We start from the raw sequence: 13620 nt of genomic DNA, 5'->3' as shown, positions 1-13620 counted from the left end.
TGATATAGAGTATACTCTACCAGAAGAGCTTTACACAATTTGTCATAATTGTTAGCAATAGCTTGGCTTTGCCTATCCATGAAGCCATGGACAATCTGTGATGTGGTCTTTCTCAGAAGAAGGACTTTGTCAGTCATGCTGGCCTTGGGAAAGTACTTCAAGGCTGCATCTACATCCTTTAAATACAACTCTATGTTGTTTTTAGTTGTCTCAGGGTTAAAAACCTCTATGTCATGTGCTAATTCTCTAAGAATGTGCAGTCTGTTGCCAGTTGGTAGCATGCTTGGAAGCTTAGGTAAGGAGCGGATAGTTTTAGGAGAGTCACTCACAGTTAGGCTGCTTAAGGCTGACACATCACTGTCCTGATGATGCTTTCTCTGTTCAAAGCTAAACAACAGGGGGTCCCTACCAGCTGAACCAAAGGAGCAGGGGTGCAGACTTTGTGGTTCAGGTTGCTGCTGGGGGAGGCACTTGACTCTATCCTGTTGGCTTATACTGTCTTTATGCTCAATTTGTTGGAGCTTCTTCAGCTCAGAAACTTTGAGCAATGCTGAACTTAAATCAGCTTTAGTCCTTGTCTCACTAGAGCTCAGAATATTTAACTTCTCTGTCTGTTCTAGCAGGTCATTTTGGGTATGGGTCAACTCTGTCTGCAGAGTGGCCATGTCAGTTTTGACTCTTAAGTTCTGCTTCCTCAATTTTTGAGTTGCTGGAACAAATCTTTATTCTGTTCTTGGGCAAGGGATATTTTGTCTGTAGCTTGGTTTTGTTGTACAGGCCAATTTAGTGCTAGGCTGGAAATAAGCTTTATTAGTGAAGCGCCCTTTAAGACCTGGCTCACTGCTTCAGCGGTCATATCAGCCATCTTTATTTAATATATATACTTGTTTTGTATATATAATAAATAAATACACCACCCAAACTAGCTAAACTATGAAAGTTTACCTCAAGTGTAAGGAGCTCTAAGTCACTACGACAATGAATGTCACACACACTAGGGGGTGAGAATTCTAGCACTTGTCTATAATTTGTCAGAGGGCATTACCCTTACCTGACAAGTTCCTAAAAATTCTAAAACAGTATGGTAGACTAAGGAGGACACCATTTCCTTTACTTATATTAGCAATTAGTTATAATCAACAATTACGTGTGCTAAAAAATTGCAAGCTCTATGCCACAATAAAATCATGATTCTATACACTTTGCAACAAATCCTAGTCATAAATCGTACCAAGGAGTTGAGCAGGGAAACTATAAATCAAGGCCTGTTCACACCGGGACGATTTTCACGCGCGTTTATCGCCGACGTTTAACGCCTCGTGACTAAACAATGGGCGCCAATGTGAGTGTGCACACCGACGCGTAAAACGGCAGGCGTAATAGCGTCATTTTAAAAAAAACGCCTCGGGTTCGTTTTTTTATTTTGACGCGGCACGTTAAAAACTGGCCGACCAATGAGATCAGTGCTTTTTTTTTCACGTGCCTGGAGCTGCTGCAGTGACAGTAAAACACGACTTGGTGGCGCTCAAGCACAAAATCGGTCTTGCCGAGCACACATTGATACGAAGAAGAAGTAGTAAGTAGACAAAGAAGAAGATGGGCTGCTAATGCTGCTTGCCAGTTAGCAAAAAGTGTGTGAATGGTTTTGCCATAGACATAATATATCTGTGGTTTTGTCAAGCACGTAAATACTGTCTCTCCTTTTCTTCTGTGTGACAAGCGAGTGTCAGAAGCGTAAAGTGCCGCAGCACCACCTTGTGGACCGGGAGCGCTATCTACTGAATGTGCACGTTCACTCGCCGCATCGCCAGTGGAAATCGCTTGGGTGTGAATACTCAAGATGCGCCGAAAAACATCACAAAAAACGCTGGCGATAAGCGCGTGCGATATTCGTCCCGGTGTGTACAGGCCTTCAGGCTTAAAAGGAACCACTCTTTGCTATGCAATTGGTTTCTGACTTGGTGAAAGATTTAGTTTTGTATTAACGTTACTTCCTTTTTTATCTTTCAGTGTATTAACTTGTGTTGACAAAATAGAAGGCTCATTTAATTCTAAGTTAGCCCACCCAGGGACGCCAATTATGTAATAATTTCACTTTTGGGCCCAAACAAGGGACGCCAATTATGTAGTGATTTTACCTTCGTCCATCCAAGGACGTTAAGTAAGGTAGTGATTGGTACTCACGTCACCGCTGACATTGTGATTTTTGGATCACACGTCACTTAAGGTGTGGTTATGAGTACATCAGATGACCACCTTCCCCCTCCCCCTTCCCCTTGGCTCTATGAAAAAACTCCAAATAGGAGGCTGTTCAATCATTTTAGATTGAATGTAAAGTGGGGAGAGTTGGTCAGCTGATTTATCTGAAAGATTGGTGAGATTTCTAACTTGTAGAGCCTTTTCTGTATTTTCAGCACAAGTAAGACACAATTGTAATAAAATGGATTTTATTAACAAAAGATAAACAAGAATAACTAACACAACTACTAAATGAATACAATGAATGATAAAGGAATAAAGTGCATAAGATACATAAAATACATGTGATTAAGTTGAGTGTGGCTATGGAAGAGTTGCGTTATCTTATGGAAAGATAAACTGTTGTTTCTCTGAGACTAAGGTGAAGAACCTTATTATGCATAAAACAAATAACGAAAGATTATTTGTTATTAACTAACATCAGTTAAATTACCTCTAATGTAAATTAGAAAATCATATACTGATAATATACAACAATGCCAAGGTCTCTGGAAAGAGGTTTGGTTAAGTGATATTTACGTTCCACTTGGTTGAGAAAGCAGTCCGATGGAGGTGACTTCTTTCACTGGTTGTGCTGGGTGACAATGCAGTGGGAAAGGAGCTGGAATCCGTTTCAACAGTCTTGAACACAAAGATCTGTGGGATGCTGATCTCCTGGAGCACCAAAGGGTCCTAAAATCTGGAACATGCAGATGAGGCCCTGAAGTAGGTGCAGAAGGTCCTTAATCTGGAACACGCGAAGGAAGACGAAGGACGAAGGAACCTCAAAGTGAAGGTTTGCTCTCCTGAGCTTAACCTTGTTGCAAATGTCTCTGTGTGTCTTCTGACTCTGTGGGTCAGACACTCAGGACTTGGTCAATCCGCTTTGGTCTCTCTGGCATGGAGACTCGGGACGTGCGGTAGTTGTCTCGCTGGACTAAAACTCTGAACGTAGTGGTTGTTAATGTCTCTTTCCTCACAGGCTCGAAGCTCAGAAAGTGGTCGTATCTGTTGCTGCCTCACAAGCTGTAGACTCAGATCCTTGGATCTTTTGTTGTCTCTCTGGATTAACCAGAGGCTCAGAACGTGGTTGCTCTGTGACAGTCTCATCCTCGCCGGACAGACTCAGAACATTACAGTGTATCTGTTATGTCTCTCTTTAAGGGAGACTCAGAACTTGGTGAACTGTTACAGTCTCATCCTTGCTGGGGAGACTCAGAACAAGGTGTGTCTGTTGAAAGGGTACCTTTATCCTTTTCCGAATAGGAGGAGATTGCAATTTGGCGCTTCTCCATTCCAGTGTTGCGATGCTGGCATCAGAGGGGGTCCACAGTGAGACTCACCCTCCTTTCTCCTGTGGAACTCATTTGCATAATTTACACAGTTAGAAGTCTTTAAAGTGTCTTTAAAGTTTACCAATGCATTTCTCACTTTCCAAACCTCCATCAGAATACCCTTGGCAATATTCTAAACAAATAGAAACCAAATATGATGGGAAAAGATTGAACTGTTCATTCATTTTTTCATTAACAGCTGATTCTGTGTAAGATGTTGCATTACAAATAGCTGTCACTGAGAATACGTATTTCTCTGAATAAGTATGAAATGGATGTGTGTAGTTTACATCAGTCTTAAGGTTTCCAAACATAGTTATGAATGGATTTAGATGAATAATTGTGGTCTTTGTTTCACCCAGTACTGCTAAGGTCCTGTGGAATTTTTATGGCAGTCATAGACCAGGACACTAGGGATGTGGTTGAAGGGCAGGTACTGCATTTGGGCCAATGAGATGTCTTGTCCTTCCTGGGCTTGGTACAAGAGCTGGTCTTTTTGGCCTCTAAGAGGTGTCTGGATGTTGTCATAGCATCTTATCTGATGGCGTTGGACAGTTTGTTTGTCTCAGTCTACCAAGATTAAATCAAAATGTAGCAAACCTTTGTCCACTGTTATGGACAGAGAGTGGCCCGGCCATAAACTGGGCCCTGGAATGTGCTGTCCACTACAGGGGTGTTTGTTCCAACCAAAATTCAACGTCTCCCCAACGTTGAATTTACATGTGAAACCAATTTTCATTTTCTAACAAAATCCAACGTCTGATGGACGGAGTCTACATCTTATACCTGCTGGGATGTTTTATGATCCTTGTCACAATAAGTTTGATGACTGTTTTTAGACCCACCTAGGAGCGTCTCAGTGTCCATCAGTCCATCTGGTGTAATAGTGGAGGAAGATTCAGTGACTCTGAACTGCAGCAGTGATTCAAACCCTTCTGCTCTGAACTTCAGCTGTTTTAAAGAAGGAAAGATTGTAGGATCTGGAAGAATCTACAGCATCTCAAAGATCAGCTCTGATGACTCTGGAGAATATAAGTGCAGATCCATCAATGAACATGGAGAGAAATACTCTGATGCTGTGAATCTAAACGTCATGTGTGAGTTTATTATAAAACATAGGATGCTGTAGAAAATTTCAGCATGTTTATTATGATTTTCATCAATCATTTTTTGCACAAATTATTTTATGATCCTTGTCACAATAAGTTTGATGACTGTTTTTAGACCCACCCAGGAGCGTCTCAGTGTCCATCAGTCCATCTGGTGCAATAGTGGAGGGAGATTCAGTGACTCTGAACTGCAGCAGTGATTCAAACCCTCCTGCTCCGAACTTCAGCTGGTTTAAACGAAGAATGTTTGTAGGATCTGGAAGAATCTACAGCATCTCAAAGATCAGCTTTGATGACAGTGCAGAATACAAGTGCAAGTCCATCAATGAACATGGAGAGAAATACTCTGATGCTGTGACTCTAAATGTCATGTGTGAGTTTATTATAAAAAAAACAAGATGCTGTAGAACATTTCAGCATGTTTATTATGATTTTCATCAATAATTAGTTGCCTAAAAATCCCAGCAGGCACGGTACGTCAATGTGACGTCAGAAAAACGTTAGACTCCAACTAATCCAATGTCAGTCAGACGTCATATTTATAAAGATATGATCATCATAGAGTGGTCTATTTCACTGATGTCATCCAGAATCTAATCCTTTGATACATGATAATTTTGTATTATTAATTATAGCAAGTGAGTAATTCTATATTGTCCACTAAATATTTTGATCTTCAGCATTTATTAGACTCACTCAGACATCAATAATCAGCATATGAAGCAAACACTGACAACCATAATGATGACTTCAAACTAAACATTTTCAACAAAACATCAACATCTGAACCTCTGTTAATTCTCAATAAGAGCTTCTGTAGATGTCTGACAGAAATGAAGTCAATCTGGTTAGAAGTGTAGCTGGTAATATATGTACTTTTTTTTGGAGGGGGGGGGGGGGGGGGTTTGTTCCAACCAAAATTCAACGTCTGCCCAACGTTGAATTTAAACGACAAACCAATTTTCATTTTCTACCAAAATCCAACGTGTGATTGACTGAGTCTACATCCTGTGCCTGCTGGGATGTTTTATGATCCTTGTCACAATAAATTTGATGACTGTTTTTAGACCCACCCAGGAGCGTCTTAGTGTCCATCAGTCCATCTGGTGTAATAGTGGAGGGAGATTCAGTGACTCTGAACTGCAGCAGTGATTCAAACCCTCCTGCTCTGAACTTCAGCTGGTTTAAAGGAGGATCAATTGTAGGATCTGGAAGAATCTACAGCATCTCAAAGATCAGCTCTGAGGACTGTGGAGAATACAAGTGCAGATCCATCAATGAACATGGAGAGAAATACTCTGATGCTGTGACTCTAAACGTCATGTGTGAGTTTATTATAAAACACAAAATGCTATTGTTACGGCAAAATTGAATTCGTTGACATCACTAATAAGAGACAAACCTTAGGAAAAATTATCTTTATAAAGATAAATTTTTCTTGCAAGAAAGAGCCCACAGTCAACACAGTCATGCAGCCTGTCTCGAGTGTGAACTGCTAAAACAAAAGAAAGCACAAACTCTTTTACCCGCCAATGTTTAAACAACCTCCCTCAGTAATTTTCCATACATCTGTGGAAAACCACTGAAGGTTTTACCTTGAGTAAGAGGTGAGACACAATACACAAATGGTCCCCTTTCTGTCTTGGAACTAATTTGAATTAAAAGCAAGAAACACAATGGTCCTTCCTCTGTCTTAGAACTAATTTAAATTATCTGACACCTTTAGATATCCCACTGTTTCTTCCCTGGGTTTTCACAGACACTGTGTCTGTTGGGCTTAGAAAAGTGTATTGCATGGCCGAGACAGATGTTAACTTCTGTGTGAACTCAAACATAAATCTTCTGTGATTAAATTTTTCCCAAAACACCATAGAACATTTCAGCATGTTTATAATGATTTTCATCAATAATTAGTTGCACAAATATGTTTTATGATTCTTATCACAATAAGTTTGATGACTGTTTTTAGACCCACCCAGGAGTGTCTCAGTGTCCATCAGTCCCTCTGGTGTAATAGTGGAGGGAGATTCAGTGACTCTGAACTGCTGCGGTGATTCAAACCCTCCTGCTCCGAACTTCAGCTGGTTTAAACGAAGAATGTTTGTAGGATCTGGAAGAATCTACAGCATCTCAAAGATCAGCTCTGATGACAGTGGAGAATACAAGTGCAAGTCCATCAATGAACATGGAGTTAAATACTCTGATGCTGTGAATCTAAACATCATGTGTGAGTTTATTATAAAAACACAAGATGCTGTAGAACATTTCAGCATGTTTATTATGATTTTCATCAATAATTAGTTGCCTAAAAATCACAGCAGGCATGGTACGTCAGTGTGACGTCAGAAAAATGTTGGACTCCAACTAATCCAATGTCCGTCAGACGTCAAATTTTGGTTGAAAATGAAAATCCGGTTGACGTCTAAACCCAACGTTTGATTGACGTCAAGCTCTAACATCAGACAGACGTTGAATTTTGGTTAGAATAAGCACCAAACTGTAAAAAAAAAAAAAAAAAAAAAATTAAAAAGGGTGAACTGTATGTCAGTACATGAAATCTCTGAATATCTCCGCAGAGGATTAGACAACTCCACAAACAGCATTACCAGCTTCACACATCACTAACCAGACTGGCTTTATTTCTGTCAGACGACTACAGAAGCTCTTACTGAGAATTAACAGAGGTTTAGATGTTGATTTTTCATTGAAAATAATAGTTTAGTTTGAAGTCACCATTATGGTGATTAGTGTTTGCTTTAGTTGGGTAGTTTAACTTGACTTTGTAACGCTAGTTTTTCTCTGGCTGCTGTAACTGTGTTTGTTATGGCAAGAAATGCAAGAGAAAATGTGATCAGATTATATTGTCTTACTTGATGATAAAGATATGATCATCATAGAGTGGGTATTTCAGTGATGTCATCCAGAATCTAATATTTTGATATATAAGTGATCATTTTGTATTATTAATTATAACAAGCCTGCAATTCTATATTGCCCTCAAAACATTTTGATCTCCAGCATTTATTAGACTCACTCAGACATCAATAATCAGCATATGAAGCAAACACTGATCACAATAATGATGACTTCAAACTAAACATTTTCTACAAAACATCAACATCTAAACCTCTGTTAATTCACAATAAGAGCTTCTGTAGACATCTGACAGAAATGAAGTCAATCTGGATAGAAGTGAAGCTGGTAATATATGTACTTTTTTTGGAGGGGGGGTTTGTTCCAACCAAAATTCAACGTCGGCCCAACATTGAATTTAGACGTCAAACCAATTTTCATTTTCTACCAAAATCCAACGTCTGATTGACTGAGTCTACATTCTGTGCCTGTTGGGATGTTTTGTAATCCATGTCACAATAAGTTTGATGACTGTTTTTAGACCCTCCCAGGAACGTCTCAGTGTCCATCAGTCCATCTGGTGTAATAGTGGAGGGAGATTCAGTGACTCTGAGCTGCAGCAGTGATTCAAACCCTCCTGCTCTGAACTTCAGCTGGTTTAAAGGAGGAACGATTGTAGGATCTGGAAGAATCTACAGCATCTCAAAGATCAGCTCTGATGACAGTGGAGAATACAAGTGCAGATCCATCAATGAACATGGAGAGAAATACTCTGATGCTGTGACTCTAAATGTCATGTGTGAGTTGATTATAAAACACAAGATGCTGTAGAACATTTCAGCATATTTTTTATGATTTTCATCAATAATTAGTTGCACAAAAATATTTTATGATCCTTGTCGCAATAAGTTTGATGACTGTTTTTAGACCCTCCCAGGAACATCTCGGTGTCCATCAGTCCATCTGGTGTAATAGTGGAGGGAGATTCAGTGACTCTGAACTGCAGCAGTGATTCAAACCCTCCTGCAAAAATCAATTGGTTTAAAGGAAGAAAGTTTGTAGGATCTGGAAGAATCTACAGCATCTCAAAGATCAGCTCTGATGACAGTGGTGAATACAAGTGCAAGTCCATCAATGAACATGGAGAGAAATACTCTGATGCTGTGACTCTAAACGTCATGTGTGAGTTTATTATAAAAACACAAGATGCTGTAGAACATGTCAGCAGATTTATAATGATTTTCATCAATAATTTATTGCACACATTTTTTTTTTAATCTTGTCACAATAAAGTAAATTCCCCAGTGTGGAATTAACACAGCTCGGTGTTCATATGGGAACCACCAGCAGGGTGTTAAAGTAACTCTAATGCTGCGTTCACACCAAACGCGAATTGAGCGTCAAAATCGCGTCTACCGCGTCTAGTTTCACGCGCGAACATTTTGAATGCATTCGCGCGTCTGCAGAGAATTGGACGCGCGTAGAAATCGAGCGTTTGAAGCGAAATTGACGCGCGTTCAAGGCACTCCAGGAGAAATATGTCATAAAACACCACTCTGCCTCTTTTCATTTTCATTAAACATATATATTAAGCATTAATAGCCACACAAATGTGGTCCAGGCAACTCCTACATCATCTTCAGTACATGTATATTTAAATATCCTTAAAATATAAAGTTATTAAACTTCTCTTTGCCCTCAGTCAAAACGATTTGGCAGACAACAAATTATAGATTCATGAGAGCAAAGCTCGGCCGTTAGATCTACACAAAACGAACCACTACAGGACATCAGAGCCAGCGGCAGACGCCAGAAGGACTGGCCGAGGAAAGGCTGCCTTCGCCGGGGTTATGAGCAGTGATTGCCCGGTGATCGCCTGGATCTCACAACTCCAAAAACACAAGATTATTTTTTTTAAATAGGCGCTCTCTTTATAAATAAACCACAGATTTGAGCTTTAAACAACTACATTCCCACCTGAAAACGTCTTAAAACTACATTTTGTGACACAATAGTACTGTTTTTAATTTATGCAGGGTTTCTCATACACGTCACTTTACCACGTGACAGCAGCGAGCAGGCTCCTCATTGGTTAACGCGGCGCGAATTGACGCCAAAGTTCAAATTTTTCAACTCGGGCGTCAGACGCGAATTCGCTTCAAACGCGTGAATGCACAAAAGCACCATTCGCGTGTAACGCGCGTATCGCGCAAGACGCTCAATTCGCGTCCAATTCGCGCCATTCGCGCGAACTGGACGCGCGAATGAAGCGGATTCGCGTCCTTCACGCCGCGCGTAACGCGCCTTCCGCGCCGCGGGACCTCCAGACGCGCGTCAACGCGCCTTTCCATTGACTTAACATTGAAATCACTCGCGCCTGACGCTCAATTCGCGTTTGGTGTGAACGCAGCTTAAGGCAGTGTTAGAGTTAATAAGATACTTAAGTGATTAATTGAGTGATGATTGAATCTGAGTTGATCTGAGTTAATTAAGAAATATCTTTTTTTAGTGGACTTGATTAAAATAAGTACAGAGTACTCATAACTATTGTTTTTTATAAACCTAAATTATTTGAGGTAATCGGTTTCCTCAAATGAAATGAGTTAGCTGAACTTGTTGGGTTTTACAGTGTAGTTATAAATATTATAAAATTTAGGTTTATAAAAAAACAATAGTTATGAGTACTCTGCACTTTTTTTAATCAAGTCCACTAAAAATGATATTTCTTGATATACAATTAAAACTTTACACTGCATTCAGATTAGATGAAATAACTTATACTTTAGATGAAATAACAGAAGATAAAATAAGTTAAATTAAATATTTGAAGATCTCAGCAGAGGAGGATTAAACAACTCCACATACAGCACTACCAGCTTCACACATTACTAACCAGACTGACTTTGTTTCTGTCATTTCTGTTTTAATGAAAATAATAGTTTAATTGATGTCACCATGATGGAGATGAGTGCTTGCTTTAGTTGGGCTCTTGACCCTTTAATCATTAACATTAGTTTTTCCTCTGGCTGCTTTAACTGTGTTTGGAAAGCATATTTGTTATGATAAGGAATGGCTAGAGAAAATGTGATTAGTTGATGTTGGTTATACAGCGAATGGTATAATCATCATGTCGTGGCTTAAGTCACTGATCTCACTCAGAGTCTTATTCTATGGTTATTGCGGTATTGTGTTCTTAATGTTTGTACTATTCATAAAAGGTGACTATGTGATTCAGCAGCACAATATCCAGCACTGTTGTGGTAATTGAATAATATGCAAAATTTTAGTTAGTTAGTGTTCCAAAGGTTTTAATCTATGGCATTACTTAGTTACACACAGAGATCAAGAATTTGTGTATGAATCTAAACAATGGTGACAATCAATGAAAAGCTTCATGCTGCAGTGCATGCTGGGTACCACCGATCAAAACTCCCTCATGGGTCCCAGCATGCATTGCGGCATGAATAAATTATGCATCTGAATTGTGACTAATTTTCTTTGATTCTTACTATTTGCTTTTACTTTTGCTGTTTGTTGTGATGTTTTTGTAGCTTGTTTTTATGTTCAAAGTTGATCTGTTTATCTGAATATTTTTTTGATTGTCACCATTGTTGAGCTTCATATTCCTATTCTTGATGTCTGTGTGTGTCTGAAAACTGTGTAGATTAAACCTTTCGTGCATTAATTTTATTCAGTTAATTTCTGCATATTGCTCGGTTACCACAACCATTCTAAATCTTGTGCTGTACGGTCACATAGTTTCTATTATGAATAATAACAAATTAATAAAAATAAAAAAACCTCTATAACAAGAGCATTAGACTCTGAATGAGATCAGTGATTCAATCACTACATGACAATACTATAATTTTTCTTACCATAACAAATGGGCTTTGTAAACACAGTTAAAGCAGCCAGAGCAAGATCCCAACAAAAGCAAACACTGAACACCATCATGGTGAATTCAAACAAAACTATTATTTTCAATATAACAGAAATTACATAAAAAAGTCAGTCTGGTTAGTAGTGTGTGAAGCTGGTAATGCTGTTTGTGGAGTTGTTTAATCCTCCTCTGCTGAGATCTTCAGAGATTTAATGTCTTCTTTTCTCTTCAGTTGATTTCATCTAAGGCTGTGGCTGAAGTCAGTTGTAGTTCTTGTGTTTCTCTTTCCTTCAGTGATTCTGCTCATTACCATCATCAGGTGTTCACCACCAATACAATTATCACTTATTTAATCACTTAACAATACATTTATTAACCAGTTATCATGCTGGGAACTAGACATTTTCTATAACTCATTCAGTTTGAGTTCTGTTGCAGTCATTTTGTCCACACAACATTCTGTAATATCTGAGTGCAGTGAACTCATATTTTTTTAGTTCATACAACTTAGGTTTTACAGTGTAATAGTACCAAATGGACGAGTATTAAAACAGCAGCAACCAGTTAGCGTCAATAGCGGATAAACCCTGCATATTTAAAAAATACTACTGTTAATGTGTCACAAATTGTAGTTTTAAGACTTTTTCAGGTGAGAATGTACTTGTTTAAATATTAAATATGTGGTTTATTTAAAAAGAGAGCGCCTATTTGACAACTTTATCTGGCGTTTTCGGAGTTGTGAGAGCCAGGCGATCACCGGGTGTTCAGCGCTTGTTAACCCAGCCGAGAGCAGCCTTTCCTCGGCTAGTCCTTCTGACGTCTGCCGCGGGCTCTGATGTCTCTGAGATATGATTTGTCTTTTGTAGATCTAACGGCCGATCTTGGGTACCCGAGCAGCGTTCTTGATAGTCACAACGAAAATAGTCTGCACACTTATGATATCTACGGTAATCAGCAGGAAGCACAAAAAGCTGGGCTTTGAGGTGTTTTTCATTCAGCGAGTCTTCAGTAATACCTTTCAATAAAATAACACCAAATAACACCTTTTATTTTCTTCTTAAGTAATACATTAAGATGTTCTTAAGAAAATATTTGAGAACTTCTTAAGAATTTTTCAAGAATTGCACTTAGGAACATTCTTACGAACTTCTTAGAATGTATCTTAAGAATTTTCTTAAAGTGTAACTAAACCCCTGCTCAGAGCTTAACTCCACTCACTGGCAATTTTTAAAAAATGCTGGAAAAGTGGGCAGAGGGGAAAAGGAACAATGGGGCAGGGGTTTTATTCCACCTATTTCCTGATTCCGAAAAAAGGATGGGGGTCTTCGTCCCATCCTCAATCTCAAGGGATTTAACCGTCATTTAAAACGACTGTCTTTCCATATGCTCAACATATCAACCCTTTTAACCTTCATCAGACAAGAGGACTGGTTCACAACAGTGGACCTCCAGGATGCTTATTTTCATATCCCAATTCACAGGAACCACAGGAAGTACCTAAGTTTCTACTTTCAGGGCAATGCATACAAGTACAATGTTCTCCCCTTCGGTCTATCGTTGGCCCCCCGCACCTTTACAAAATGTATGGATGCAGCGTTCATCCCCCTTCGTCGTCAGGGCATACGTATAGCAAATTACCTGGATGATTGGGTAATTTGTTCCCCTACAGAACTGCAGGCCAGGAACAACACAAAGGGGTCCTAACCCATTTACAGAACTTGGGGCTGAAGCTGAACAGCGGGAAGAGTTGTCTCATTCCCACCAAGGCAGTGACATACCTAGGGTTGACCTTGGATTCAACAACGATGAGAGCATCTCTGACTTCCCAGAGGCAATTGGTGTTGGAAGAATGTCTATCCCAGCTCCTCTGGAAGGAGCAGGTTACAGTGAAGTTTGGTCGGAGGCTACTTGGCCTGTTGGCAGCAGCCAGTCAGGTGGTACCATTGGGATTGCTTCACATGCGCCCTCGGCAGCTATGGTTACCAAAATACAAAGTATGTCCATACGAGAATGGACAGCGACTAATTCCAAGGGACAGGGATTGTCTTCCAACAGTCCAGTGGTGGCTCTCGACTCCAGGCCTAAAGGAAGGAGTCACACTGTGCCCTTTATGTTCGAGGGAGATGATAACAGATGCATCACTGGAGGGCTGGGGTGCTGTCTGGCGAGGCAATCCTGCACAAGGACATGGACATGCCTCATG

The 13620-nt window shown here is 39.7% G+C and overlaps 2 protein-coding genes across 6 annotated transcripts in view; both read left to right on the top strand.

The window, feature by feature from the left end:
- The window catches only part of LOC307124221 (uncharacterized protein), a gene marked incomplete at its 3' end in the record, with an annotated part of 717433 nt that overhangs the window by 611598 nt on the left and 92215 nt on the right, over positions 1 to 13620 (top strand). The window lies entirely within an intron of this gene.
- Positions 1 to 13620, top strand: part of LOC307122987 (sialoadhesin-like) — a 93622-nt gene that overhangs the window by 71473 nt on the left and 8529 nt on the right. For 3 of the 5 annotated variants that reach the window (XM_079811345.1, XM_079811344.1, XM_079811348.1), the window contains 6 exons: positions 4412 to 4669; positions 4797 to 5054; positions 5749 to 6006; positions 6651 to 6908; positions 8076 to 8333; positions 8462 to 8716. In XM_079811345.1, the coding sequence (XP_079667471.1) occupies positions 4412 to 4669; positions 4797 to 5054; positions 5749 to 6006; positions 6651 to 6908; positions 8076 to 8333; positions 8462 to 8716 (1545 nt within the window). The remainder of the gene's footprint in view (positions 1 to 4411; positions 4670 to 4796; positions 5055 to 5748; positions 6007 to 6650; positions 6909 to 8075; positions 8334 to 8461; positions 8717 to 13620) is intronic. The other 2 variants (XM_079811346.1, XM_079811347.1) reach the window with 2 other exon arrangements.

The sequence above is a fragment of the Gobio gobio genome, assembly GCF_949357685.1.
Source record: "Gobio gobio genome assembly, chromosome: 3".
Taxonomy (NCBI): domain Eukaryota; kingdom Metazoa; phylum Chordata; class Actinopteri; order Cypriniformes; family Gobionidae; genus Gobio; species Gobio gobio.
This window is presented reverse-complemented; position numbering and strand designations above follow the sequence as displayed.